Source organism: Panthera pardus, unplaced genomic scaffold (genome assembly GCF_024362965.1).
Source record: "Panthera pardus isolate Hobbes unplaced genomic scaffold, ASM2436296v1 HiC_scaffold_26, whole genome shotgun sequence".
NCBI lineage: Eukaryota > Metazoa > Chordata > Mammalia > Carnivora > Felidae > Panthera > Panthera pardus.
Genome location: NW_026526832.1, coordinates 15568567 through 15596182, shown reverse-complemented (window position 1 = coordinate 15596182; position 27616 = coordinate 15568567). Strand labels below are relative to the sequence as shown.

At 39.5% G+C, this 27616-nt stretch overlaps 1 protein-coding gene across 1 annotated transcript in view; it reads right to left on the bottom strand.

Annotated features, from left to right (window-relative positions):
* The window catches only part of SRD5A2 (steroid 5 alpha-reductase 2), a 41306-nt gene extending 21454 nt beyond the window's left edge, over nucleotides 1-19852 (bottom strand). Inside the window, exon 1 of the mRNA XM_019448108.2 lies at nucleotides 19527-19852. Within this exon, the coding sequence (XP_019303653.1) occupies nucleotides 19527-19807 (281 nt within the window). The 5' untranslated portion in view covers nucleotides 19808-19852. The remainder of the gene's footprint in view (nucleotides 1-19526) is intronic.
* Nucleotides 19853-27616: the final 7764 nt, after the last annotated feature.

Genomic DNA, 27616 nt, shown 5'->3' with positions numbered 1-27616 from the left:
TCTACTTTACTGACTTCTCCTCATTTTCCTTTGCTGCTTTCTCTTTATTTCCTTGACCTGTAAATATTGGAGTGCTCCAGGGCTCAGGACTCTTTTCTTTATTTATAGCCTCTATAGATGAGACCATGTCTAGTCTCATATCTTTAAATATCATACACAGAGTGACAACTCCCAAATTTATGTCACCAGACAGGATGTCTGCAGTCCTTGAACTCAGATTCATACAGCCAGTGTTCCACTAGACTTCCAGTTTAAAGGATATCTCAAAGTTAATACATCCAAAGCCCAAACCCTGATTCCCCACCCTTCCCAAAACCTGCACTTCCCTAAGTCTGCCTCATCTCAGTAAATGGCAAGTTCATTCTTCCAATTGCTGATTGTGGACCTTGAACCACTGTTGACTCCTCTCTCTCTCTCGCTCTCTCTCTGCCTCTCTCTCTCATATACCACATTAAATCTATTAACAAATCATATCAGCTCTACATTCAAAATATTTCCAGAGCCTGACTGCCTCTCACCAACTCTATCAAATAGAAAAATATCAAGAAGTTCTCCAAAAGTTGGAAACTTAACAGAATACTTCCAAATAATTTATGGTTCAAAGAGTAAGCTTCAAAGGATATCAAAAACTATATTGAACTCAAAGAAAATTAAAATTACAATGTATCAGAATTCATGGGACACAGCTAAATCAGTGCTGAGATGGAAATTTGTTGCACTAAATGCATACAATTAGAAAAGAGGAAAGGTCTCAGAACTCCCACCTTAAGAATCTAGGAAAAAAAGATCATAATAAATTCAAAAGAGGCAGAAGAAAGGCAATAATAAAGATAAAAGCATAAATCAAGGAAATTAAACATTAAAACGATAAGTGAGAGAGGAAAGGGAAGAGAGAGTTACTGCTGAGCCAGGGAAGAATCTGAAGCTCACAGATGTGGTAATTTTCCTAGGACCACATGAGATGAGATTCAAATGAGGGTCCTCTGCTTCAAAATAACTCACTCATTTCCAGTTGGAAAGAGAAATTGTGATCAACATATACAACCGGGGGGAAAAAATCCCACGTACCCTTCAAAAGAACCCAGGTTTGGTTTTCAGACATTTTAGCTCAAAGATCTATTACATCTATTGGAGTCATCCGTTGTATTTGCCACCCAATATTCATTCTTCCTTCTTAGAGTAACTACCTTGGTTCTCCTTCCCATCTTAGCCCACAAGGGGGTTCATCCTCTTCAGGCTCCTCAGCCAATTAAAACAGGGATAGCCTTATCACTCTGGTTATTTCAGAAATTGGCATGTGACCCAACAAATCCCAATAAGGTTTTGCTTACATTTTTTTTGAGAACTGTTCTTTTCCACATGTTGTGGATCAGAGAGGATATAAGCTGTTAGATCCTACAGTTGTCTTGCCACCACTAAAGGACAGCCTTTCAGAGAACAGAACCAGAAAAGGTAGAGCCAATAGCTGGAGAGAGAAACTGAGTCTTGATGGTATCTTTAGAACCATGCATCAATCTGGACCTGAAGTCAAAATTTTTCAGTCATGAGAGTTAACAAATTCAGGTTTTATGTAAGTCCATTTGAATTGATTTTTCTGTTACTTGGAACTGAAAGAGTCCTTATTAAAGCACCATCACACTGTTCTCCTTTGAAATAAATCAAACTTTTCCAAAGATAAAGCCAGGAATGGTGAGGGTTTTCAGTTGTATTTAATCATAAAATAGAGTTGCCCCCCAATTTTTCCCTTTGGAGCAGAACCCACCAAGAGGTTCTTCTGTATGCCAAAGGGCATTGGGCCAACTAATCCTCTGAGCCCTTGGTTCACTTCCCTGAGTCCTTCCAATGAAATAATAAACACTGACAATGAATAGTCACTTGTCTGTATATACACAGGTGATACCTGTTATTGTAAATAATGGTTTTGGATATATTAGAGAGCGGGGTATGTAGGCCAAATGCAAGGGTGACTAGACACAGAATGAGCCAGTGATGCATCCCATCCAAGCTTACATTTTTTATGGACCTTGAGTCAAATGGTGGCCCCCTAGAAAAGATGTGTCCATCCCTAATCCCCAGAACTTGTGAATATCACTTTGTAGCAAAAGAGTGAAGACTGTGTTATATGGCAAAAGATGTGATTAAATTAAGGATCCTGAGAAGAGAGTATCCTGGATAGTCTGGGTGTACCCTGAATGCAATCACATGTAGCCTCATACAAGAAAGGGGCAGAAAAAGAGAAGAAAGACACACAGACAAAAGGCAATGTGAAGACAGAGAACAGAGATGTGACCACAAGCCAAAGAATGTTGATAGCCACCAGAAGACGGAAGAGGTAAGAAATGGGTTTTCCAGAGGGACCACAGCGCTGCTGACACCTTGATTTCAGACTTGTGGCCTCCAGAATGGCAAGAGAAAAAAATTTCTGTTATTTCAAGCCACTCAGTTTGTGGTGATTTGTTATAGCAGCTACAGGGAAATAATAAGTCTTGTTAGAGTAATATTAGGCCATTGAGATTAATTTCAGTTCAGACATTTGGTAGGAAATACCAGCAAAGGACACCAGACAGCTAATGTTTGTATAGTGCTTCCTAAGTTCCAAGTAATATTCTAGGTACTATGCACATATTAACCCATTTAGTTATTAACGTTACCTAGAGGGCGCCTGGGTGGTTCAGTTGGTTAAGCGTCTGACTTCAGTTCAAGTCATGATCTCACGGTTTGTGGGTTTGAACCCCATGTCAGGCTCTGTGCTGACAGCTCAGAGCCTGAAGTCTGCTTCGGATTCTGTGTCTCCCTCTCCCTTTAACCTTCGCCTGCTCACACCCTGTCTTCCCCCCTCCCTCCCTCCCTCTCTCTCTCTCAAAAATGAAAGAAAGAAAGAAAGAAAGAAAGAAAGAAAGAAAGAAAGAAAGAAAGAAGAAAGTTACCCTAGGAGATAGGTATTACTATATTATTCCATTTTACAGATAAGGAAACTGAGGCACAATGAGAACTGGTATTTAGGTACAGGTAGAGCTAGTTCCAGAGTGTATGCTCTTGATCACTTCACTCTCTAGCAGTTACTATGTGGAAAAGGAATCAATCAGGCACATGGGGATTAGTCTACATCAGAGGTTCTCACTTCTGGTTGTACTTTCAAACCACCTTTAGGCTTTAGGACCCTAAAGGGGAAGAGTTACACTGAAGACAAATTATTCAGAATCTTCAGCATAGAATCTTGAACATCAGTAGTGCTTAAGACTTCCATCAGATGATTCTAATGTGAAGCCAAGGTTAAAAAACACTGACATAATAACCTCCAGTTTGCACATTTAACTAATTTTTTCAAGTTGGCTTTGACCAGATGTTTGGCTTCTCCAAAGGCTATGCCTACACAGAGAAATTAGATTGCCAAACCTAGTAAAAGGTCTAATTCAGTAAAACCACGTTGTTTTTTCCTGAAGTGGAATAGCTGACCATTTCCTATTAAGGGCTGGACCATGGGAAAAATTCAGTGTTAGGTCTCCCCAAAGCAAGGATCCTGAGACTTCTTGTCATCTTGCTTTGACACCCTACAAGTGAAGATAGTCAGGTTCCATTATCTACCCCTAGTAGATATCTTCTGGTTTGAATCATCTAGTGGTCATGATCCCGTAGATCTATTTTAATTGTGAAAAACATTGAAATGATTAGCTCATGAAGACTTAAAATAAATGAAGCCATTTTGAAGTTTTCTGTTTATGTTTTTTTATATCTTCATATTTGTGTCCTGGTAGTGTTGGGGGCTCACTCACTCACTTCTCCCTCTTCCTGCCTCTACCTCAACAGAGAAGTTCAATCTGAACATGTAATGAACTACCAAAGTTTTAAGGAACTTGGAGGGTTCCTCTGAATGATAGAAAGATAATCATCATACAAGAGACATACTACTATTGATCACTATTTATACCCCCAAAGATCAAAATCTGAGTATACAAATAGAATCAGATCAACCTCTTGGCCTGAGTAACTAATCAATTAATTCGAATAACTAGTTAAACTTTTTTTTAAAAAAATTTTTAAGTGTTTATTCATGTTTGAGAAAGAGAGAGAGAGAGAGAGGGAGAGAGAGAGAGAGGTGAGAGTGGGCAAGAGAGAGTGGGCAGAGAGAGAGGGAGACAGAGAAACCGAAGCAGGCTCCAGGCTCTGAGCTATTACTGGACTATAGCTGGCTATAGTCCAACTAAAGCTGGCTCCAGCTATTACTGGACTGCAGAGTCCAGTGCAGGGCCCAAACCCATGAACTGTGAGATCATGACTTGAGCCAAAGTCAAAAGCTTAACCAACAGAGTCACCCAGGTGCCCCTAACTTATCTTTTCAAGTTGACTGTTTGAGGTGGATTTTGGCACTGTGTAGGAACACCTACTCAGCCATTCACTCCAACTGCTCTTGACGAAATAAGTAAATTGTAGATAGCAACATGGGGTGATTTTCAGCTTGAAGCACAAAATTCAGTACGCTTTGTAGGCTCAGGGCAAAGCATGTAGACTGTTGGACACAAATACATCATCTCTCTAGGCTACAACTTTGTCCCCTTTATTTTTCATTGTTTGCAAAAAGAAATTTATGGTTTCTAATTCCAGCTCTTTGGCTTTATACTGCAGCCCAGCTTTATTTTTTCTTTTTGTTTTTGTTTGTCTTGCTAGTTTTTAAATATAATTTATTGTCAAGTTAGCTAACATACAATGTATACAGTGTGTTCTTATCTTCAGGAGTAGGTTCCCAAGATTCATCGCTTACATACAACACCCAGTGTTCATCCCAACAAGTGCCCTCCTCAACACCCATCACCCATTTTCTTCTCTCTCCCATCACCCCCCCACCAACCCTCAGTTCGTTCTCTGTATTTAAGAGTATCTTATGGTTTGCCTCCCTCCATCTGAAACTATTTTTCCCCTTCCCTTCCCCCATGGTCTTCTATTAAGTTTCTCAAATGCCAAATATGAGTGAAAACGTATGATATCTGTCTTTCTCTGACTGACTTATTTCACTTATGTAGCCCAGCCTTATAGGGCTTCTCATGCTGTTCAGAAACTGTTCTATATAGCCATGTAGCAATGAGGCCTATATAGTGCCATCATTCTGAGAACTTCTGAGAAACTTCTACCTTGATTTAAATATTGTCCTGGCACTCAGTAGCCCCGATCAAAGAGTACCATTTTTTTTAAATTTTATTTAAATCCAAGTTAGTTAACATACAGTGTAATAATGATTTCAGGACTGGAATTTAAAGATTCATCACTTACACATAATACCCAGTGCTTATCCCAACACCCATTTATAAAGGAAACCACTTTCAAGGGCAAAATGGGTGATGGACATTGAGGAGGGCACTTGTTGAGATGAGAACTGGGTGTCGTATGTAAGCAATGAATCATGGGAATTTACCCCCAAAACCAAGAGCACACTGTACATGCAGTACATTAGCCAACTTGACAATAAATTATATTTAAAAAAAAAGAAAGGACACCACTTTCAAAAATGGATCTGCCTCAGTGCATCTCCCTCCTACATCTCCATTCCATTGTTCATGCTGATGAAAAAAGGAAAAGCCTTTTCTGAGGTCTCTGTGGCAGAATTTACCATGCGAAAGTTTCAGTCCTGACATTCATAAGCATCTGCTGCTATCTCCCACACTCTATCCCCCAACTTATAGTCATGGAGCCACGGCATGAAAAGGAACCCCCCAATCTCCTATCATGCTTAGCTCTCCACAGGTTTAGAAACTTGTACCATGGGACCCAAAGTCCATTGCACATTAAACCTGAGAACAGAAAAAGTAATAGTTACAATGAAACAAAGGAAACTATTACAGACAGAATGTTTATGTCCCCCCAAAATTCATACATTGAAATCTAATCCACAATGTGATGGTATTTGGAGATGGTGCCTTTGGAGGTAATTAAGTCATGAAGGTTGAGCCTTCGTGAATGGGATTAGTGCCCTTATAAAAAGAGGCAAGAGCGCTCACTCACCCTATTCCCGCTATGTGAGGATACAACAGAAAGTCAGCCACCTAGAAACCAGAAAATGGCCATCAACCAAACTGAACCTTGCTAGCACCATGATCTCAGACTTCCAGCCTCCAGAACTGTGAAAAATAATTTCTGTTGTTGATAATCCACTCAGCTTATGGTGTTGTATTATATGAACCTGCACTAAGATCAAAACACTCAGAACAAATTGGTGGAAAGTTTAGAAACACAAACCAATGAGCTTAGCATAGTAAAACTGAATACAAGTAGAGGCCACCAAAATCAACACGTAAACAAGTCCTGCAAAATGTTCAAATTTTCAAAGATAAATGCTAAAACCCATTGGAGGGACTTTAGCTTTCAGTCAACATGGAGTCAACAAGGACTAGATTTACCATCCAGGCTGAACAAAAATACAAACAAGACAAATTATACAAAACAATGATTTATAAAACATTGAACATCAGGCAATGAAAGACAAAGATCCCTGAGACACACACACACACACACACACAAATGATGTGAGCCTTATAACTGATCTAGTTTACTTCGAGAGAGAGTTTTCCTCCCCAGGAAAGATGCCCTTCTCTCAGACAGAAGTTTGCAGATTTGCTGCATTGAAGAAAGAGAACTGAGATTCCAGATCAAGATATCTAGAAGTCTCAGGAGAGAGTACTGAAGATGAGAGATATACAAAGAGACTTGCATCTCAATTATTCAGCGGAATCTTAATTAATGCACTTATGTAAGGAAAGGATCACTCAAAAGGATTAAAGGGAATAGTGCCTAGTGCTTACACATGGCCAGGAATAGAGCCCCTTCCTACCAGCTAGACAGAGAAATATGGTACATTGGGTGGAGTATTCATAAAGTGCTTACCTCAGAGGAGAGGATTAATTATCCCTGTCACTAGCACTCTTCTAGAACCACTTAAAAACTCAGATCAAGTCCTGAAAGGATCAAATTATTTCCAAGTAATTCAACTGCATCCCAGAACAAAGTCAAGAATATTTATAGAAATACAAACATATTTAACGTTCAAAAAGCTACCTATGACCATCCAATCAAAGATTGCCAGCCATACAAAGAAATGGGAAACATCCCCCTTCATGAGAGGACAAATCAATCAAAACTGACACAGAAATGACACAGATGTTAGAATTAGCAGACAATGACATTAAAGAAGTTATTATAACTGTTCCAGTTATGGAATGAATAAGTCATGGGGATAAAAGATACATCATAGGGAATATAGTCAGTGGTATTATATAAGCATTATAGGGTGACAGACAGTAGCTTCACTTGTGGTAAGCATAGCATAATGTATACTGCTCAAATTGCTGTTGTACACCTAAGACTAATATAACATTGCGTGTCAATTATACCTCAATTTTTAAAAAACCACCTATTATAACTGCAATCCATGTTCATAAAGTAGCAATATGAAGGATAGCAAAAAGACCAAAATCCCACTTCTAGTGATTGAAACTGTAATGTCTGAGTTGAAAATATCCCAGATGGAATTAAAAACATAAGACACTGCAGAAGACTATGAATTGAAGACATAGCAATAGAAACTACTTCAAATGAAGTACACAGAAAAAAATAATCCAAAAAGGAAGGAAGAAAGGAAAGAAAGAAAGAAAGAAAGAAAGAAAGAAAGAAAGGAGAGAGGGAGAGAGAGAGAGTGAAGGAAAGAAAAAGAAAAGAAGAAAGAAAGAAAGAAAGAAAGAAAGAAAGAAAGAAAGAAAGAAAGAGAAAGAAAGAAAGAAAGAAAGAAAGAAAAAGAAAGAAAGAAAGAAAGAAAGAAAGAAAGAAGCATCAGTGAGCTGTGGGATGGTTTTACACATGCATGGGCCTCACAAGTATGTAATTGCAGTTTCTGAACAATAGGAGAAAGAAGCAGGGAGATGAAGAATAATGTACAAAAATTGACCAAATTTAATGAAAACCTTAAATCCGCAGACCTAAGGACTTTAAAAAACCCCAGCATTACAGTCATGATGAAAACTACACCAAAGAATATGATAGATTACTCAAAACCAGTGATAAGAAGAAAACACTAAAAGCAGTGAGAGGTTAAAAGACACATGTACCGAGGAACAAAGATATGAAGGACAACAGACTTCTTTTTATAAACAATTCAAGCAAGATGACAATGGAGCAGCACATGTCAATTACTCAAAGAGAACAGCTGTCATTCCAGAAAGCCATATCCTGGAAATGTATATCTCCAAAAACAAAGGAGACACAAAGACATTTTCAGATACTCAAAATCTAAGAGAAATAAAGTTCTTGAGGCAAAATAAAAAATAATACCAGATATAAATAGGGATCAATCTCCAAAAGTGAAGAACATCCGAAATGGCAACTATATGGGTAAATATGTAAGTTTTTATGATTTAAATCTCCTTAAAAGATAACTGACTGTTTAAAAAGATAATAGCAATATGGTGGAGCTTTTTATAGCATGTATATATGTAAAACAAATAATGACAATAGCATAACTTTCAAGAGATGACATGGAAGTATTTATTCTTATTCTTATACTGTACGTGAAGGGGTATACTATTACTTGAAGGGAGACTGTGATAAATTTAAGATACGTGCAATAAATCTTTAAGCAAACTAACAAAAGAGTTTTAGCTAATAAGCCAAAAAAGATACAAAATGAAAAAAGTTAACAATCCAAAAGTTGGAAGATGGAGGAAATGGGAACAAATAACAGAGGGAAAAATAGAAACAACCAGCAATATTCCATAATGGAATTAAATTATAAATTAGTAACATAAAATATCTGGAAAATCCCTAAACATTTGGAAACTAAAAAGCACCCTTCCAAAGAATCTATGAATCAGAGAAGGAATAAAAAAATAAGACATTTGAAAATGAATTAACATGAAAACAACATATAAGAATTTGTGAGGTGCCATAAGCAGTTTATTTGTGTGAAATTCATAACAATACATGCCTATACTACAAAAGGGAGAAGGTCTCAATCTATAACCTTAGCTTCTGCCTTAAGAAAGTAGAAAAAGGAGAGCAAATTAAAGCCAAAGCAGGAGGAAGACAGATATAAGTATCAAAGCAGAAAACAAATAAATAGGAAACAGAAAAACCAATAGAGAAACTAAATAAACCCAAAATACAATTCCTTGAGAAGATTAATAAAATTGATAAAGTTCTAACTAGACAGATTGGGGCAGAGTGAGAAGACAAAAATTACCATTATTAAGAATGACAGAGGTGACATTCCCACAGATTCTACAGGTATTAAAAGGATATTTATCAAGTAACATGATTATATTTTAAGGGATCTTCAACATCCTAACTCAAAGTATCCATATGGAAAGTGACAATTTCAGGAGTTAGTGACATCATAGCAGCTTAGTAGAAGAAATCTTACACATGAATGGTGATTCTTCCTTCAAAGCAAATCCCTCAAAGCAGTGCCTACTTGTAGGAGTGTCTTGATCTCTGTGGCATTTAATCGCATGGTCAGTTTGCAAGGTACTTCTTAAAATCTTAATATCAGTGTTATTTCTTCTATTAGGTTTAGTAAGAGTTAAACCATATTACAAGAAACATATAACATATTACAAGAAAAAACAGAAGCCTAAAGTATCAGCTATTTATATCACTTTGTATTCCAACCTTTATCAATGTTAATTCATGCATGTTGATGTGGATTTTTCAGAGCGTACTCTTTATGGGCTACTTTTTTTTACTAAATGGCTTTATATGCTTATTTTCATCATATAATCCAAAAAACTAATATTTTTAAGTAAACATGATATTCAATCATATTGATTATAATCAGAACTCAATTATAGGGCATCTAAGTAACTTCCAGTATTTCGCAGTTGTAAATAATAACATAACTTTGTATAAATTGACTTATTTTAGATTATTTCCCTTGAGTAGTTCCCCTAAATGAAATTCCTGGGCCAAAAAAAAAAAAAAGTGAACAATTGTTCAGCTATTGGTAAACATTGCCAGATTAGATTCACAGAAACTTAGAACAATTCTCAGTGACACAGGGCCACACATACATATAATTTTCTCACTGGCCTACCTGCAGTTCTTTTCATCCTTATTGAGGTATAATTAAGAATCAAGGGCACATATTTAAAGTATGTAATTAAGTATGTAATTTGATAAATTACTATCGTGATATCAATAATGAACATATTCATCACCAACAAATTTTGCTCATACCCTTCATAACCCCTCCTTCTATCCCTCTTTTTCCCTAGGAAACCACTGATACTTTTTTTTTTAATCTTTATTTATTTTCGAGAGAGAGAGAGAAAGAAAGAGAGAGAGACGGAGCATGAGTGGGGGAGAAATAGACAGAGGGAGACACAGAACCTGAAGCAGGCTCCAGGCTCTGAGCTGTCAGCAGAGAGCCTGACCAAACTCACGAACCACAAGATCATGACCTGAGCCAAAGTTGGATGCCCAATGGACTAAGTCATCCAGGTGCCCTGAGAAACCACTGATACTTTAAATACCACAGATTGGTTTCTATTTCATATAAATGGAATCATAACGCATGTATTCTTTTTTGCTTGGTTTCTTTTATCCAGAATAATTATTTTTAGTTTCATCCCATGTTGTACCATGTATCAATAGTTAATTCTTTTTTTTTAAGTTTATATATTTTGAGAGAGAGAGCATGAGCAGGGGAAAGGCAGAGAGACAGAGAGGGTGAGAGCGAATCCTAAGCAGGCTCTGGGCTCAGCACAGAACCCAGAGTGGGGCTCAATCCCACAAACCATAAATCATGACCTGAGGCAAAATCGAGAGCCCAACTGTCTGAACTCCCCAGGCACCCCAAAAATTAATTCATTTTTTAAAATTTTCTTTTAATGTTTATTTATTTTTGACAGAAAGAGAGAGAGACAGAGCATGAGGGGGGGAGGGGCAGAGAGAGAGAATCCGAAGCAGGCTCCAGGCTCTGAGCTGTCAGCACAGAGCCTGACGTGGGGCCCGAACTCACAGACTGCGAGATCATGACCTGAGCCGAAGTCGGAGGCTCAACCGACTGAGCCACCCAGGCGCCCCCGAAATTAATTCATTTTTATTGATGAGTATGATTCTATTATATGATTACACCTCAGTTTGTGTGCTTACTCACCTATTTATGGACGTTTGGGTTGTTTCCAGGTTTTGGCTATCACAACTAAAACTGCTATGAGCATCTTCATACAAATCTATGTATGAATATGTGCTTTTATTTCTATCAGGAAAAGAGCTAGCAAAAGGAATGGCTAGGTCGTATGGTATGTTTCTGTTTAACTTTTTAAGAGACTGTCAAAATGTTACCCAAAGTGATTGCCATTTACATTCCCATAAACAATGTATACAAATTAGTATGGTCAGTCTTTAATTTTAGCCATTCTAGTGGATGCATACTGGTATCCCACGGGGTGCTTCAATTTATATTTCCCTAATGACTAATGATGTTGAGCATCTATTCATGTTTTTATTTTCCTTTATGTTCTCTTTAGCAAAGTATCTGTTCATATCATGAGATGCAAGAGCAATTCATTAGAGAAAGAAAAGTATTTTCAGGAATGATACTAAAACAAATGGATATCCATACCAAAAAAAAGAACTTTGATTCGCACTTCTAAGCCTATATAAAAGTTAACCCAAGATGGATCATATGCATAAATATAATACCCTAAACTCTAAATCTTTTATTTATTTATTTATTTATTTATTTATTTATTTATTTATTTATTTATTTTTCCTTAATCTTTTAAGGAAACATAAGAGAAAATCCTTGAGACCGTAGCTTACACAAAGATTTCTTAGAGATGACACCAAAAGCACAAAAACAAATAGAAAAATTGGGTGGTATTAAAATTTTAAGCTTCTGATTTTTCAAAAGACATGGCCAGGAGAATGAAAACTACAAGCCACACAGACTGGGAGAAAATATATGCAAAGCATGTATCTGGGAAAGTATTTGTACCCAGAATATATAAAGAACTTGCAAAACTCAATAATAAGAAAACAAAGGACCCAGTACTCTAATATTTAGATTTGTTTACCAGATATATGACTTTGGGCAAGTAAAAAACATTTATGGAGAGACTGAAGTGAGAACTCGCACTGCTGTTCAAAGAGAGCAAATAGGGGCAGGAGAGAGACAGACACTGCACACAGAAAAGGATCCTGGGATGTTTCATGGTCAGCTATGTCAAAAGCATATTGCCTATTTTCTTCACAGTAACTTCTAGGGTCAGCCTTGACAACATAGAATTTTGAAAAGAGCTTGGAGCCTGATTAAGGTTTGGGTAGTAGGATTGGATATTATGGCATACATTTGAAAGATATTTGGTATTAAAAAGAGGAGAAGCATTCCAAGTCAATGTACATAAAGCACTGGACAATTTTAAGTCATAAGCCATCAGGCCCCTTTTCCTGACTGAACATCACATGCCCACCCACAAATCTGGGAATAGACCATTCTTTGAGGGCCAGACCAAGTGCTGTCATTTGTGAAATAGTATTAATAACAGCAATTGCCTCAAGGACAAAATGAGAAAACCAAAGTAAATGTTGTAACATCATTCCTAGAATCCCCAGAGCTCAATAAATATTGGGTTCTCCTTTCCTTTGTCCCCTTCCCCAACCAAATAGAAGGCAAATTACATTGCTGGCCCCACTTCAGAAAGTTCTTTAATTTAGAGCTCCTACGCTGAGCTCTTATTAAAGGATTCTGGGTTGAGCACAGTGACTTTTGAAACAACCTGAGTCCAGATTTGGATGGCCCCTTTGCCATATGTGGCAGAGAGTCAAAAAGCAGAGGGGGAGGTGCTCCATGCTCCAGAACCAAGTTGCCAGGCTCTGGCAAAAATCAATAGGTAGACAACTTTTCTATATACCTAGAAAACACTTATGTCCTCCCTCCTGCTTGCTGAGAGCCCATCATCAGAGTATCCCTCTTGGCCCTTCCACTGTTCCTCACTCATTCCTCCTCAGCGAAGAAGTGAATTGCCTGATTGGTAAACGTACAAACTTACAGCACCTCTCAGGAGGTGTACACAGCTCAGCCCTTCTCTCCCTCTGCTGCCTTTTGAAAATAGGCTCCACAGAGAAAGACCTATGGTTGTTCAGCTATGGGTGTTGCTGAGTATTTTTGAGGAATAGTGTTAGGAAGCTCACATGATCTAAAATGTAAGCCACGTTCCCCCAAATCAACTTTAATTAACTCTACTAACAGTGGTGATTGTTGCCTAAGTCTTAGGTTTATCTCTCAGTTGGTTCTGAACTTGGGTAGGAGGAGGGAGTGTCCTCTATTCAATGCACACTCAAGCACAGACAAGACATTCAGTGACAGGACTGTGCCCCCCCCAATTAGGTCTGTATCTCCCTCAATTTGCATTTTCCCACCTGCCCTAGACCTCTCAGACTGACATTGCCACCACCCAACTTTCACACCAGAAAGAATGATAGACACATAATGATGATTCTTTCTTGCCTTCCTCCTGGAGACCAAGCACCGGGAGGTGCTTCTCTGTGTCTCCTATGGGACCTAGCATGCTTCTGAGCATGTGGAACGCTGACAAAGAATCAGAAGGCTGAGTTTAAGCACCATGCTTCCCCTTCCTGGCCATGTGATGTCATACACATCACTTCACCAGTTTGGATCATTGTTTCCTTATCTTATTTGTTCATTTTAAACAGCATTACGTGAGATTTAAAATGAGCAAGAACGTCCTTTCTTCAATGTGGCAAAAATGAAATGGTCACGATCTCTTAAAGCTTGTTTACATTTTTGGCAAACAGAGCTCTATATTTTTCAGATGTGCTTATGATGTCATCCCATTTAGATGTAAACTCCAAGACTCCTCCTATTTCCCACAGGGTTCAGATAAAGGACTTGGAACCTAGGAATTCTCAGTAAATGATGTCACTACCAAATTCGCGTTTAAATGCACCAGAAATTTTCTAGAATCTGCCCATTGCTTTGTTACAGGATTTAACAAAATTTTATTATAGTATTACCTGAAATACAATCAATTTACTGATTGTAAAGCTATGCCATTCATGGTTTTCTTAAGGAGAGGCCGGCAAAAATTAACGGTCCACAGGCCAGAGAAGGAACACAACCACATTCATTTGTGCACATATTACCTGTGGCTGCTTTCACGCTATAACTGCAGAGTAGAGTAGTTGCAGCAGAGACTATATGCCTGCCAAGCCCAAAAGAGTTACTATCTGGCGTTAACCCTCATTCTAAAGAACCCTTTAGTTACTCCTACTTGATCAAATTATGCTTCATGAATGTCCTTAACTTATGATCAAGTGACAACAAAAATGTGGCTCATCCTGCTTTTCTTCTCCATCTGCTAGATGGTTTCCAACGTAGGCATCACTCAACACTGATTCTTAGCCAACGAGTAGTTTCCTTCATAAGGATTTTAGAGGGTTTTTTTTTTTGAGTTTTTATTGTTTTATTTTACATGTAAGGACACATTTTTCTTTTTTTTTTTAATTGAAATAGATTTATACACAACGTTACATTAGTTTCAGGTGTACAACATAGTGATTTGACAAATTTATATATTATTCTATGTTCACCACAAGAATAGCCACCATCTGTCACGATACAATGTGATTATACTACCATTGACTATATTCCCTGTGGTGTACCTTTCATCCCGGTGACTTATTCATTCCATTACTGAAGGCCTCTATTTTCCATTCCCCTTCACCCATTTTGCCCATTCTCCTCATCCCCTCCCCTCTGGCAACCATCAGTGTGTTTCCTGCATGAGGTTGGATTACTTCTGAATATTTGAGATATCAGCACTGCTTGTGAGATTGGAGAAGCATTGGCAAGGCACATCCGGAGATTCAAGTCCCAGCCCCCTCTTTGCCCCTAATTATTGGTGCTTTATTTCTGTAAAATGAGGATGCTGGATGAAGTTTCCTTAGAGAAGATAATCATGATCCAGTGTGTAAAGTGCCTCACAGAAGGCCACACTGGCTGCTATGAAAGCCCAAGGAATGGTATCACCCCTGGATTTACAGAGGAGGGACTCAGAGAAAGCTTCTTGAAGGAAGTGATCCCTGATCTGAGTTTTGAAGAATAAGGGAGAATTCATGCTTCTGGAGAATGAACTGACCCATTGAAGCAAAAATGCATCTTATGGAAGCCATCATTTTATTTGGCTAATTGGGAAATGCCATCTGTTTCAACATCTAAACCCCAGGAAAGATCTAAATTTAAACAGACTCTAAAGTACACACTATGCTGTGCTTCTGGATGGATACATGTCAGGAAAAGTCACACTGCAAGCAATTTTTCACAATATAGTCACCTTTTTTGTGAAAAGAGCCTTCTTTTCCTTTTTCAGCTAAATACCAAAGTCACATCCAAGTCTTGAAAAAGACATCAACTGCCACAGGCATAGGTGGCATAATGATCATTGCATAGGACACAAAGGCTTCTCTGGAAACATGAGGATTAAACAGACTGTGAGCAAAGGATCATTCCAGGGCTGTAGGCAAGGTCAACAGAGATAACTCTGACTTCAAAATAACTTTGGCAGTGGGATTAGGCAACATGCTTACACAGCAATCTTTTCCTGTGGCTAGACCATCTAAACATCCACAACAATAGATTCCAAAGGGAGGAGAGCTGTCTCATTTGACCGAGCCATGCAATCTCAGCAGTAATTTCTAAGTATTCACTTGCTCTCCTACAATCCTGACTGCCTGTACTAATGTCAGAGGTAGAATCCATTCACACATTCAACAGATTTAGTGAGTACCAACTATCTACTGGCACTTTTCTATACACTGGGGACACAGTCATGAAAAAATAAGACAAAAATCCTTGCCCCTGTGGAACTTACATTCTAGCATATCCCCTTTGTAAGGAGAAAAGTGAAAAGAGTTTTAACTTCTATTCAATAGGACATATTGCTGTTCTGAATAGTCCTGAAGGGACAGTTTGCAAAAGATTCTAAGCCACACTTGAGCCAGCCTTCCTCCTGAGCCCCTGTCCCTTCATCCTAGTTTCCGTGTCACAGCAATTTACAGAACAGAGTAAAGTCAAGGAAGCCTGATGCTTTCTCCTGAATGTACCCTTATTATCAAGCTACATAACTCCTAAAGCCTCAGCACAAAAATGTTCATAGCCTTTGAACCACCTCTGGGAATCTTGACTGACAAAACACTCCTACGTTCTGAAAAGAAGGTAGGTTGCAAAGACATGATTCATAGATTTAACCCCTGCAAAAAAAGGAGGGGGGCAAATTGAATGTCCAACTATAAATTAACGGATAGGTAAATTATTGTTTTACGTGAGATGAAATCACAAGCAGCCATTAAGATTATATTTACAAAGATTCTATGATAATGTGGGAAAACACTTATTATAAAATGTTAGGTTACCAAGCAGAACAAAATCTATTTATATTCAATATAGCAAGCCTGTGTAAAAATCTACTAATAAAAATAAAAGCCTTGCTAGAAATGTTCCAAAATATTAACTACTGATATACTTAGGTATGGAAATTATGGGTGTTTTTCTACTTTTTGTATTTTGTTTTTTCCTTAGTGAACATTTATTATTTTCAGAATAAAAAAAATATTAATTGTAAGTCTAAGTAGGTCTTTAAAAGGTAAAGACAAGGCAGCAAGAATAAGCATAGAAGAGTTTATCATGGTAGCAAAGAACCTGACATCTGAATTCAAACTCTCTGGGTCTGAGCCATGGCTCCCCACGTTACTGTGTGGCCTTGGGCAAATGATTTAACCTTTTCTTCCCCCAGTTTCTCACTTGCAAAATGGGGGTGAAAATAATGCTGATCTACATACGTTGGATGAGGATTAGTAGATAATCCACAAAGAGTGTTCAGCAGAGTATAACACCTTATACACACTCAAAATGATAGCAGATCCAGTACTCCAGTGGCCTTGAAGAAAGAGCTCACACAAGGGGAAGGTGAGCAAATATCACATCTTCATGCCTCAAGAACAACTAACTCAGAGCTGTGCTTTCAGTGGGCAATTTTCCCTCCATCAGAATCCATCTCTAAATCCTTTACTTTTATTTTTAAAATTCCCCCTGAGATACAGGAGTGCTGATGCATAGGGCCACATGTACCCCAATGTTTATAGCCTCACTTTCAACAAGAGCCAAATTATGGAAAGCCTAAATGTCCATCAACTGACAAATGGATAAAGAAGATGTGGTTTATATACACAATGGAATACTACTTGGCAATGAGAAAGAATGAAAACTGACTATTTGCAGCAACATGGATGGAACTAGAGGTATTACGCTAAATAAGTCAGTCAGAGAAAGACAGATACCATATGTTTTCACTCATATGTGGATCCTGAGAAACTCAACAGAAGACCAGGGGGGAGGGGGAGGGGGAAAAAAGTTACAGAGAGGGAAGGAGGCAAACCATAAGAGACACTTAAATACTGTGAACAAACTGAGGGTTGAATGGGGGTGGGGGAGAGGGGAAAGTGGGTGATGGGCATTGAGGAGGGCACCTGTTGGGATGAGCACTGAGTGTTGTATGGAAATCAATTTGACAATAAATTATGTTAAAAATGAATAAAATAAAATAAAATAAAATAAAATAAAATAAAATAAAATAAAATAAAATAAAATAAAATAAAAAAAGATTTCCCGTGAAAAAGATGGACAGTACATCGATACTCATTTTATGGGTAATTACTTCCTTGGGTTTTTTTTTTTTCTTTTTTAATGTACTGGTCATCATTTATTGTGCAAAGTGACTTTTAATTTTAAAAACAAGTCTAAAAATTATATTAGTAGGACTGTTAGAGAACACCAATCATTACTTTAAGATGAAATGACCTCAAAAAAATACTGTCTATGGTGCTAACAGACAGTTGTTAATTTGAAGATAAAAGCCATTGTTGTAGAAGCATACTTTTTGGTCAAATGTCAATTCTAAAAACAGTGAAATCAAAAGATCGTCTCTTATCTGTTTGTTTGTTTTTTTTTTCCAGTACACATGAAACCATTTAAATCTGGGCAAAATGACATGGTTGTTTATTAAACCTGCACCCTGACCACAACAGACTTTTTGTAAATATTTGCACAAGGGACACCCATTTCTGAAATTTTAATTCTTAGTTCTTGTTGCTTGCCAATCCTCATCTTTTTAAAAGAATGAGAATTCACTTTCAATTGTATAAATATTAAATCTTGACCAATAATAAAAGATCCGGAGCATAAGATAGGTTAACATGGTCTCTCTACAAACTCCTGCTCCAAAAAATGAGGCATCCTTATGGAAAAGGATTGTGCCTTTCAGCTTCCAGAGGCATTCTTTATCCTAAATTCTAAACTAAACTTCCTTCATCTTTTGACTCCAGAAATAATCTACTCAAAATTAGTCTGTGCTTGTGTTCAACTTCTTGATTTGGTTTGGCAACTTTTCTCTGCCATGGACTCTGTTTTCGTCTTGCATGGACTTTGTGCCTGCTTAACGTGGTGAAAACGTCTTGAACGGTGGAGTTTCACTGACTTAAGAGTTTCATTGAAACGGTGGAATTGCATTGACTTAGATTTGAATCTGGCCAGGCATTAGCTGCATCGTCTTCCTGGAGTCCCTTAACCTTTACTCAGCATCGGCTTCTTTGTCTGCATAGTGGCATAACTAATTACAGATCTCGCCAGGTTACAATGGGGCTGGAAGAGACACCAGATGCTACATGACGGGACGTGACAGGCAACTTACTCAGGTGCTCCTTCCCTCCCCAGGGGGTCTTTTTTGAGGGTCTGCAGTCAGTGTCCGAATGCCCGAAGCCTCTGGTTTCGGTCCCATCTTTCCTTAGACCGGAAGGCAAAGTTGTCCCGAATTTGGGATTCTTAATTTAGAAGAACATTTGAGCTCTAAGTTAACTTCGACTCATTCACGCTTATGTCCCAGGGTAATTGACCAGGTAGATGAGTTGGTGGCGAGCGCAGCCCCTTAGGGCTGAGAATTGGGGTTCCCGCTCAGGCCAGGGGGTTCCCACACGTTCTCTCTCCCATCGTGGAAGTCCGGATCAGGCTCTGCCCACCTCCCTCCTCAGACCCACAAAGGTGAAGTTATCGGTCCCTCCGAGCACGGCCTCCTCCGGGAGATGCCAATACGTAGACTCACTCACGATCCCAGGACCAGCCCGCCCCCCACCCTGCAAAGGAAAAGTGAAAGGGGACGGAAACGGAGTGGGGGGGTGGGGGGTGGTGAGCCGCCACAGGTGACCGGGCGCGCGCGCGCGCGCGCGGAGGGAACGGTGGATGCCCGCAGCTCTGCCCTGCCTGAGCTTGCCAGCCCACCTCCCGCTCGCCGGACCTGCCTCCCCGCGGCAGCCGGAGGGCCCCAAGCCAGCCCGAGGGGCTCGCGGGGCCGGGGCAGTGTCCCGCGACAGCTCCTCGCCTGGCCCGCGCCCCGCCAGGTGCTCCCCTCGAGCCGGGCTCCGCGCTCCCTCGGCGCTCGCTCCTTGACACCGCGCCCGCAGCGGGCAAACGCTACCTGTAGAAGTAATGTCCGCAGAAGAGGCCCAGAAGCACGGTGGCCGGAGGGCCGAAGAGAGCGCGCGGCTGCCGGGCGAGGATCCCCGCAGGCACCGCGAAGGATGGCAACTCCTGCAGGAACCAGGCTGCGCGGGCTGGCAGGCGAGTAGCCGCGGGCATTGCGCGCTCCGAGTACTTCCCGTAGCCGGAGGGCTCCGCCAGGTACAGGAGCAATGCCCCCAGGGCGGCCAGGGCGGCGCTGCCCGCCAGCACCGGGCTCTGCTGGCAGGGAACCCGCATCGCACCGCGTTCCCCACCGGTGGCCGCAGCCCACGCAGAAGAGAGCGCGGTCTCACTGCCCCTTTATGGGGCGCGAGACGCCACCCTGCGTCCGCCCCTTCGGCTTTGGCCCCCGCCCCTCCATCCTGCTTTCTTCTTGGCGCGGACAGCCCTGGCTCGGCTCAGCATCCATGCCCTTTTCGCACGGCTGGCGCTTGGGGAGGCAGCCGGGGAGCAGGCGAGGACGAAGGGATCCCCCACCGGACCCCGCCTGGGACTAGCCCTCGTCCGCGCCTCCGCCCGTGCGCCCACCCTCCCCACCATCTGCCACTGGCCTCCCCTTTAGATTGCCCTTCGAAGACCTGTTCCTTACCCATCACCCTCTGATGCTGCCGCTCCTAACACCAGAAAATCAGAAGAGAAAACCACAGGGACGATTTAGCCGGGGTCGTGCTCCCGTCCCAACACACTTCTGTTCCGCAGCCACGCATCACCTCCATCCTCAGATCATCCCAGGATCTCTGGAACCCCTCCGCTTCCCTACGCGCCTACACTCCCTGTCCATTCCCACCCAACCCTGCACCCATCTTCCGACCCCGGGCTGATTTCCAGGCACTTCCCGAGCCCGTGAGCCCTTCTGCGCGGGGGCTCGGCGCTCCTTCGCTACTCTCAGCATCAGAGTCCCCTCTGCCCGCACCACGCCCCCAGGGCCTTCATTCCTTCGTGGTTTCTCTCTGCTTTGCTGGGTGCACCCCTCGGTCAACGAGGCGCACGTCCACTGAGCACCAACGCATAAGCAAGGATTGCGGCCGGGAGTAATGATCCACTCGGTCCGCCCTAGCTTCTCGCCACCCCGGGACCCCTGGAGTCTGCCCGGACTCCAGCTAAAGTCTAGGGCTTCTGCCGTGGGACGCCCTCTCCCCACTCCTGGAGTGGATGAGTCGGGCTCCATATGGTGGTGCCACTGGAGATGCTACTGTGCTCTGAACATCCAGACGTGGTTCTTTCTTCCTTCTGTTTTCCACCCTCCTCTCATCCTTCACCCCACTTCGTTCATTATCTATTTCTTCTACCTGCTCAGATTTAGTATCTGGAACCTCTTTGGCTGCCCTTCTTCTATGTTTTGTGCCCCCTTTTAATGTCTTCTGTCTTTCTTTGACTTGGCTTCCTCCAGGTTGGCCTTCTCCTCCCAAGTGCTGTTGACCTCATGCCTCCATTTTCTTGTCCCACCCCAATAGGGATTACTCTATCCCTATTAATTTTCCCCTCTGGTCCCTATGTCAGGCTCTACCCCAGTCTTCCCCCTACCCCAATCTTCTCCCCCACACATACACACACACTCCCCTTTCCTTGGCTCTTTCTTCATCCTTCTCTCTTCATTCTTCACCCTTCACTGCTTCTCAGGAGCCCCAGTCAGTATTCCCCCATCCATTCCCTCCCTGTTCTACTGTCTGTTCCATGAAAGGCACACGGTCCCATCTGCCCAATTTAAATGGTGTTTCCTGACACCTGGGACACTTTACAAATTTGATGAGAATCCCATCTTACAGATCTAAGAACCTTGATAAACTCTAAGCAAGAAGAACACATACCTCCAACTCACAGCCAGCAAATTGCTGGCAACCAGTGATAAAGAGGAAAATCTTTAAACCAGCCAGGAAAAAAAAAAAAAAGACCTAGAGGGACAAAGGTAATAAGTACAACAGATTTCTCAGATACTATGCAAGCCAGAAGAAAATGGGATAATACAATTAACGTCCTGAAAAAGAATTTTTATCAACCAAGAATTTCACATCTAATTAAAATAGCCTTCAAAAATGGAAGTGAGATTGGTTTCCAGACATGATAGACTAAGATTCTTCTAGACAGACACACACACACACACATGCACACAGCAGAAAGTGATGACAAAACCTGGGAGGAAAGAAATCTGCTTGAAGTTACTACAGAGTGAACAGCAGCAAACATGCTCAAGGGGAAATCACCTTCACATGGAGGAGGGACATGGACAGCTATGGCCCTAAGTTCCTATTTTTTGACACTTTTAGCCTGGGCTAAATGCAGTCTGAATAATGCACACAGCAGCAACAAAGACACATGTGAAAAAAAAACTACCAGAGTCCTAAAACAGGAAGAGCCAGAGAGGGCAATCCCCCAATTCTGTCTACCTATATCGCTGGATGACTCCTTAACGGCACATTATAGAAGAGACTCAAAGCAACTCTGCTCAGACAAAAGTTCTGAATGACACAAGAAGTTCAATCCCAGCCCAGGAAATCACCAGCTAAAACAAATGAAATATTCATAAGAGAAAAAGAATATAACCCATCATCTCTACTATTTAATATGCATAATGTCCAAAATTACCTGACATAGGAAGAATCAATTCAATGAAACACATTCTCGAGAGAAATAAAAATCAATCAAATCCAATATTACAGTGAACCAACCTTAGAATTAGTAGACAAGTATTTTAAAGTAGTTATTATAATTGTAATAGTTTGTTAGGGCTGCTATACCAAGTATCATGGTGGCTTAAACAACAGAAGTTTATTGCCTCACAGTTCTGGAGGCTAGAAGTCTAAGATCAAGGTGTCAGCAAGGTTAGTTCCTCTGAGGGCAGTGAGGGATAATCTGTTACATGCCTCTTTTCTAGTTTCTGGTGATTCACTGGAAATCTTTGGCATTCCTTGGCATGTAGAAACTTCATTCCAATCTCTGCCTGACTCTTCACATAGGCTGCACCCTGTGTGTTTTTATCTGTGTCCAAATTTCTCCTTTTTATAAGGATACCAGTCATATTGGATTAAAGGCCCACCCTACTCCAGTATGATCTTATCTTAACTAATTATATCTTCCATAATCCTATTTCCAAATATGATCATATTGTTAGGTACTTGGGTTAGAGTTCAACATAGAAATTTTGAAGGAGACACAATTCAACCAACAGCAGTAATTAACCTCAGTAAAGTATAAAACAAAACATATCTTCAATGCATGAAATCACAGTGTAGAAATGGGAAATAGTGAGATATTGAAATGATTTCTAAGGATGGAAATTCTAGAACCAAAATTACAATTTATGAAAGAAAAAATTATGGGATAGACATAACAGCTGAACAAAGATGGAAGGAAGAATAAGCAAACTCAAAGATAGATTATTTGATAAGAGGCAGAAGTTTACAGATTCAGATTATTCAGTAAGCAATAAGCAGAAAAACACAAAAGCCCATGCTGAATCAAATCATATTTAAGTTACTGAAGATCAAAGATAAAGATGACATCTTAAAAGCAGCAATAGAAAAACATCATACTATATATAGGAGGACAACAATCTGATTAATAGCTAACTTCTTATCAGAAAACTTGTGAATCATAACTGAGTGGAACATCTTTTTTTTTTTTCAATATATGAAATTTATTGTCAAATTGGTTTCCATACAACACCCAGTGCCCATCCCAAAAGGTGCCCTCCTCAATACCCATCACCCACCCTCTCCTCCCTCCCACCCCCCATCAACCCTCAGTTAAGTGGAACATCTTTAAAAGCTGAAAGAAAATCTCTGCCCATAATTCTACCTATATCCAACAAAAGTATTATTCAATAATGAAGGTGAAATATGGATATTTTCAGAACAAAAGCTATGCACATTCAAAACTTCAATACAATAAATGGTAAAGCTCTTGTGGCTGAAAGGAAGAGATAACTGATAAAAACATAAAGGATGGTGAAATATGAGTTTATAAGTTTGCAAGATTTCTTATTTTTTTAAGTGAAGCAGTACATTACAACTATAACTACACCATGATAGTTATGAATGCATGTTGAAATCCATAGGGAAACCCTATAAAAAATTTAATAAAGAATAACTACTGTGTATAAGGGTGAATGTTAACTAGACTTACTGTGGTGATCATTTCACAATACATACAAATATCGAATCATTATGTTGTACACCTGGAATTCACATAATGTTACATGCCAATTATACCTCAATTAAAAAAAAAGAATAACTATTAATTCAACAGTAAAATCAAATAAAAATCTTTAAAAAAATAACCAAATAACCCAAATGGAGGGGACGGGAAGAGAATAACAAGAACAAAACACAGAAGAGTTAAATTGTTGGAACAGCTTGGAAAGGAAAAAGTGAAACTACATCTATTCATAAATGACATGATCTTGTATATAAAACACTAAGAAATCTACCAAAAAACTATTAGAACAAATAAGCAAGTACAGCAAGGTTACAAGATACAGGATCAATATACAAATATCAATTGAAACTAGCAATGAGAATCTGAAATGAAATTACAAAAACAATCCATTTATAACAGCACCAAAACCCCCCAAATACTTAGTAAGTTTAACAAAAGTTTAACAAAAAAAGAGTAAGACTTAAGCACTGAAAAATATAAAACATTGTTGAAAGAAATTAGAGAACACTTAAATAAATGGAAAGATATCCCATGTTCATGCGGTGGAAGACTTAATATCGTTAAGATGTTATACTCCCTGCTATAGACTGGATTGTGTGCCCCTAAAATTCATATGTTGAAGCCCTAACCCCCAATGTGGCTGTATCTGTTTCTGAAAATAGGGTCTTTAGGAGGTAATTTTTAAAAATATTTATTCATTTATTTTGAGAGAGAGAGAGAGAGAGAGAGAGAGAGAGAGAGAGAGAGAGAGAGAGAGAGGAAGCAGGGGAGGGACAGAGAGAGAGGGAGAGAGAGAATCCAAAGTGGACTCCACACACTGTCAGCGCAGAGCCCGACGCAGGACAGACTCAGTCTCATGAACCATGAGATCATGACCTGAGCCATAGTCAAGAGTCTGATGCTTAACTGACTGAGCCACCCAGGCACCCTTAGGGTCTTTAGGAGGTAATTAAGGTCCAATGAGGTCATAATGATGGGACTCTAATCAGATAAAGGACTGTGACCTTATGAGAAGATCTCTTTCTCTCTCTCTCTCTCTCGCTCCCATGTGAAGAAATAGTGAGAAGTCAGCCATCTATGGCTCAAAGAGCTCTCACCAGACACCAACCTTGCTAGTACTTTGATCTTGGACTTTTAGTCTCCATAATTGTGAGGATAAATTTAAGTTTAAGCCACCCAGTCTATGGTATGTTGTTATGGCAGCCTGAGCAGAGTAGGACGCTCCAAAAAGGTCTTCATATTCAATTAAATTCCTATCAAAATCCCAGCTGACTTTTCAGAAATGGAAAGTTGATCCTAAATTTCATATTCAAATGCAAGGGGCCTGGAATAGACAAAGCAATCTTTAAAAAGAAGGAAAAATTGAAGGACTTATACATCCTGATTTCCAAACTTATTACAAAGGAACAGTAATCAAGACAGTGTGGTACCAGCATAAGAATAGATATATACATCAATGTAATAGAATTTAGAGTTCAGATATAAATTCATACATCTATGATAAACTGATTTTCAACAAGACTGCCAAGATCATTCAATGGGGAAAGAATAGCCTTTTAAAAAAATGGTGTTGGTACAAATAAATAGCCCCCTGGAAAAGAATAAAGGATGGCCCTGTGGTTGGCAGAGGGGAAGCCCTGAGTTGTCTTAGTTCCTCCAACTTATTTTGCATAAACCAATTCAATTCAAGATAAAAATGCTAGGAAGTATAATTGGAGCTATAGGTCAAAGCTGTGTTCTCCAAGGCAACTTTACAAAACTTTACAAAACTGATATTTTGATGTTTGTTGTTATTGTTTTTGTTTTGCATGAAAGAGCAATTTTTAAAGGTTGATTCCAAAAATAAATAAATATTCCACTAATAGATGAATGGAATAAATATCTAAATTTTTAGATTCAAATGTTCTCATTTATATAACCGAAAAATGCATTTTATCTGCTTGGAAAACTCCTAATCATTCTTCAAAACCCAGCTCATATTTATCTCTCCTATGAAGCTTTGCCAGGAAGAATTAATCATGCCCTATTCCATTTCCATGGTACTTTCTGCATGTCTTACTGTATCATTTTCCACAGTTTTCACAAGCTTCTCTTTTTTTTTACTTGAAAGGTTTATTTTTTTTTCTTTCTCCATATTTTTATTTAAATTCCAGTTAGCTAACATACAGTGTAATATTAGTTTTAGGTAAAGAATTTAGAGATTTGTCATATACATATAACACCCAGTGCTCATCACAACACGTTTCCTCCTAAATTCCCATCACGCATTTAGCCCATCCCTCCTACCTACCTCTGTACCCATCAGTTTGCTCTCTATAGTTAAGAGTCTGTTTCCTGGTTTGCCTCTCTTTTTTCCCCTCCTATATTCATCTGTTTTATTTCTTAAATTCCACATATGTCATATGGTATTTGTTTTTTTCTGACTTATTTCACTTAGCATAATACTCTCTACCTCCATCCACATCATTGCTAATGGCAGTGCTAATGGCACATCATGCTTGGATGCTCAGTCTGAGACCATGGAGTTGGTAGAAATCAGTGATTTTTCAGAACATTGGAAGGTGCCCACAGTTGGCACTACTGTATTTTTTGTCCGTTCAAAGCACCTATGGACAGTCCTTTGCTTTTCCATACAAGAGTAAACTTAGGAATGCTTAGCTTCATTCTAGGTCAGGCTGCTTGCAGATACAGACCCTTTACTCTGGAGCCTTCCTGTCAGTTACATTAAATACAGTCTATGACAAGAGTTTCTTCATACTGTACTACAGTCAACATCTGTTAGTGATAGTGAAAATTGTCCTACGCAATAACCCTCCTCTCTCTTGTCTCCCTTACACCAGCCATGAAGGTTTTCAAAGTTAAGTGCAGGGTAATTTGTTTATTTTTCTTTATATTTGGTATTTTGTTTATTATTTTGTATTATATTACAATTTTGGTATCATTTTTATATGAATATTTTTGGGTTGTGGAATAAATCATCTGAGTTTCTTTTTTTTATGGGGAAATTTGCCTTGACATACAAGTGTTTTGGATTACAAGCATGTTTCCAGAACAAATTATGCTCACAAACCAAGGTTTTATCAAAACTTCTTTATCCATTCATCAGTTGATGGACATTTGGGCTTTTTCCATATTTTGGCTATTGTTGGTAATGCTGCTATAAACATCGGGGTGCATGTATCCCTTTGGATCAGTATTTTTGTATCCTTTGGGTAAATACCTAGTAGGGCAATTGCTGGATCATAGGGTAGTTCTAGTTTTAATTTTGTGAGACACCTCCATACTGTTCTCCAGAGTGGCTGCACCAGTTTACATTCCCACCAATAGTGTAAGAGGATTCCTCTATGCATCCTCACCAACACCTGTTGTTTCCTGTTGTTAATTTTAACCATTCTGACAGGCGTGAGGTGATATCTCATTGTAGGTTTGACTTGTATTTCCCTGATGATGAGTGAAGTTGAGCATCTTTTCATGTCTCTGTTAGTCTCTGGAAGCTTTCTTTGGAAAAATGTCTATTCATTTCTTCTGCCCATTTTTTAACTGGGTTATTTGTATTTTGGGTGTTGAGTTTGATAAGTTCTTTATAGATTTTGGATACTAACCTTTTATCAGATATGTCACTGCAAATATCTTCTCCCATTCCATAGGCTGCCTTTAATTTTGTTGATTGTTTCCTTTGCTGTGCAGAAGCTTTTTATACTGATACAGTTGCAATAGTTTAAATTTTTGCTTTTGTTTCCCTTACCTCAGGAGATATATCTAGTAAGAAGGTGCTATAGCTGATATCAAAAAAGTTACTGCCTGTGTTCTCTTCTAGGATTTTGATGGTTTCCTATCTCACATTTAGGTCTTTCATCCATTTTGAATGTATTTTTGTGTATAGTGTAAGAA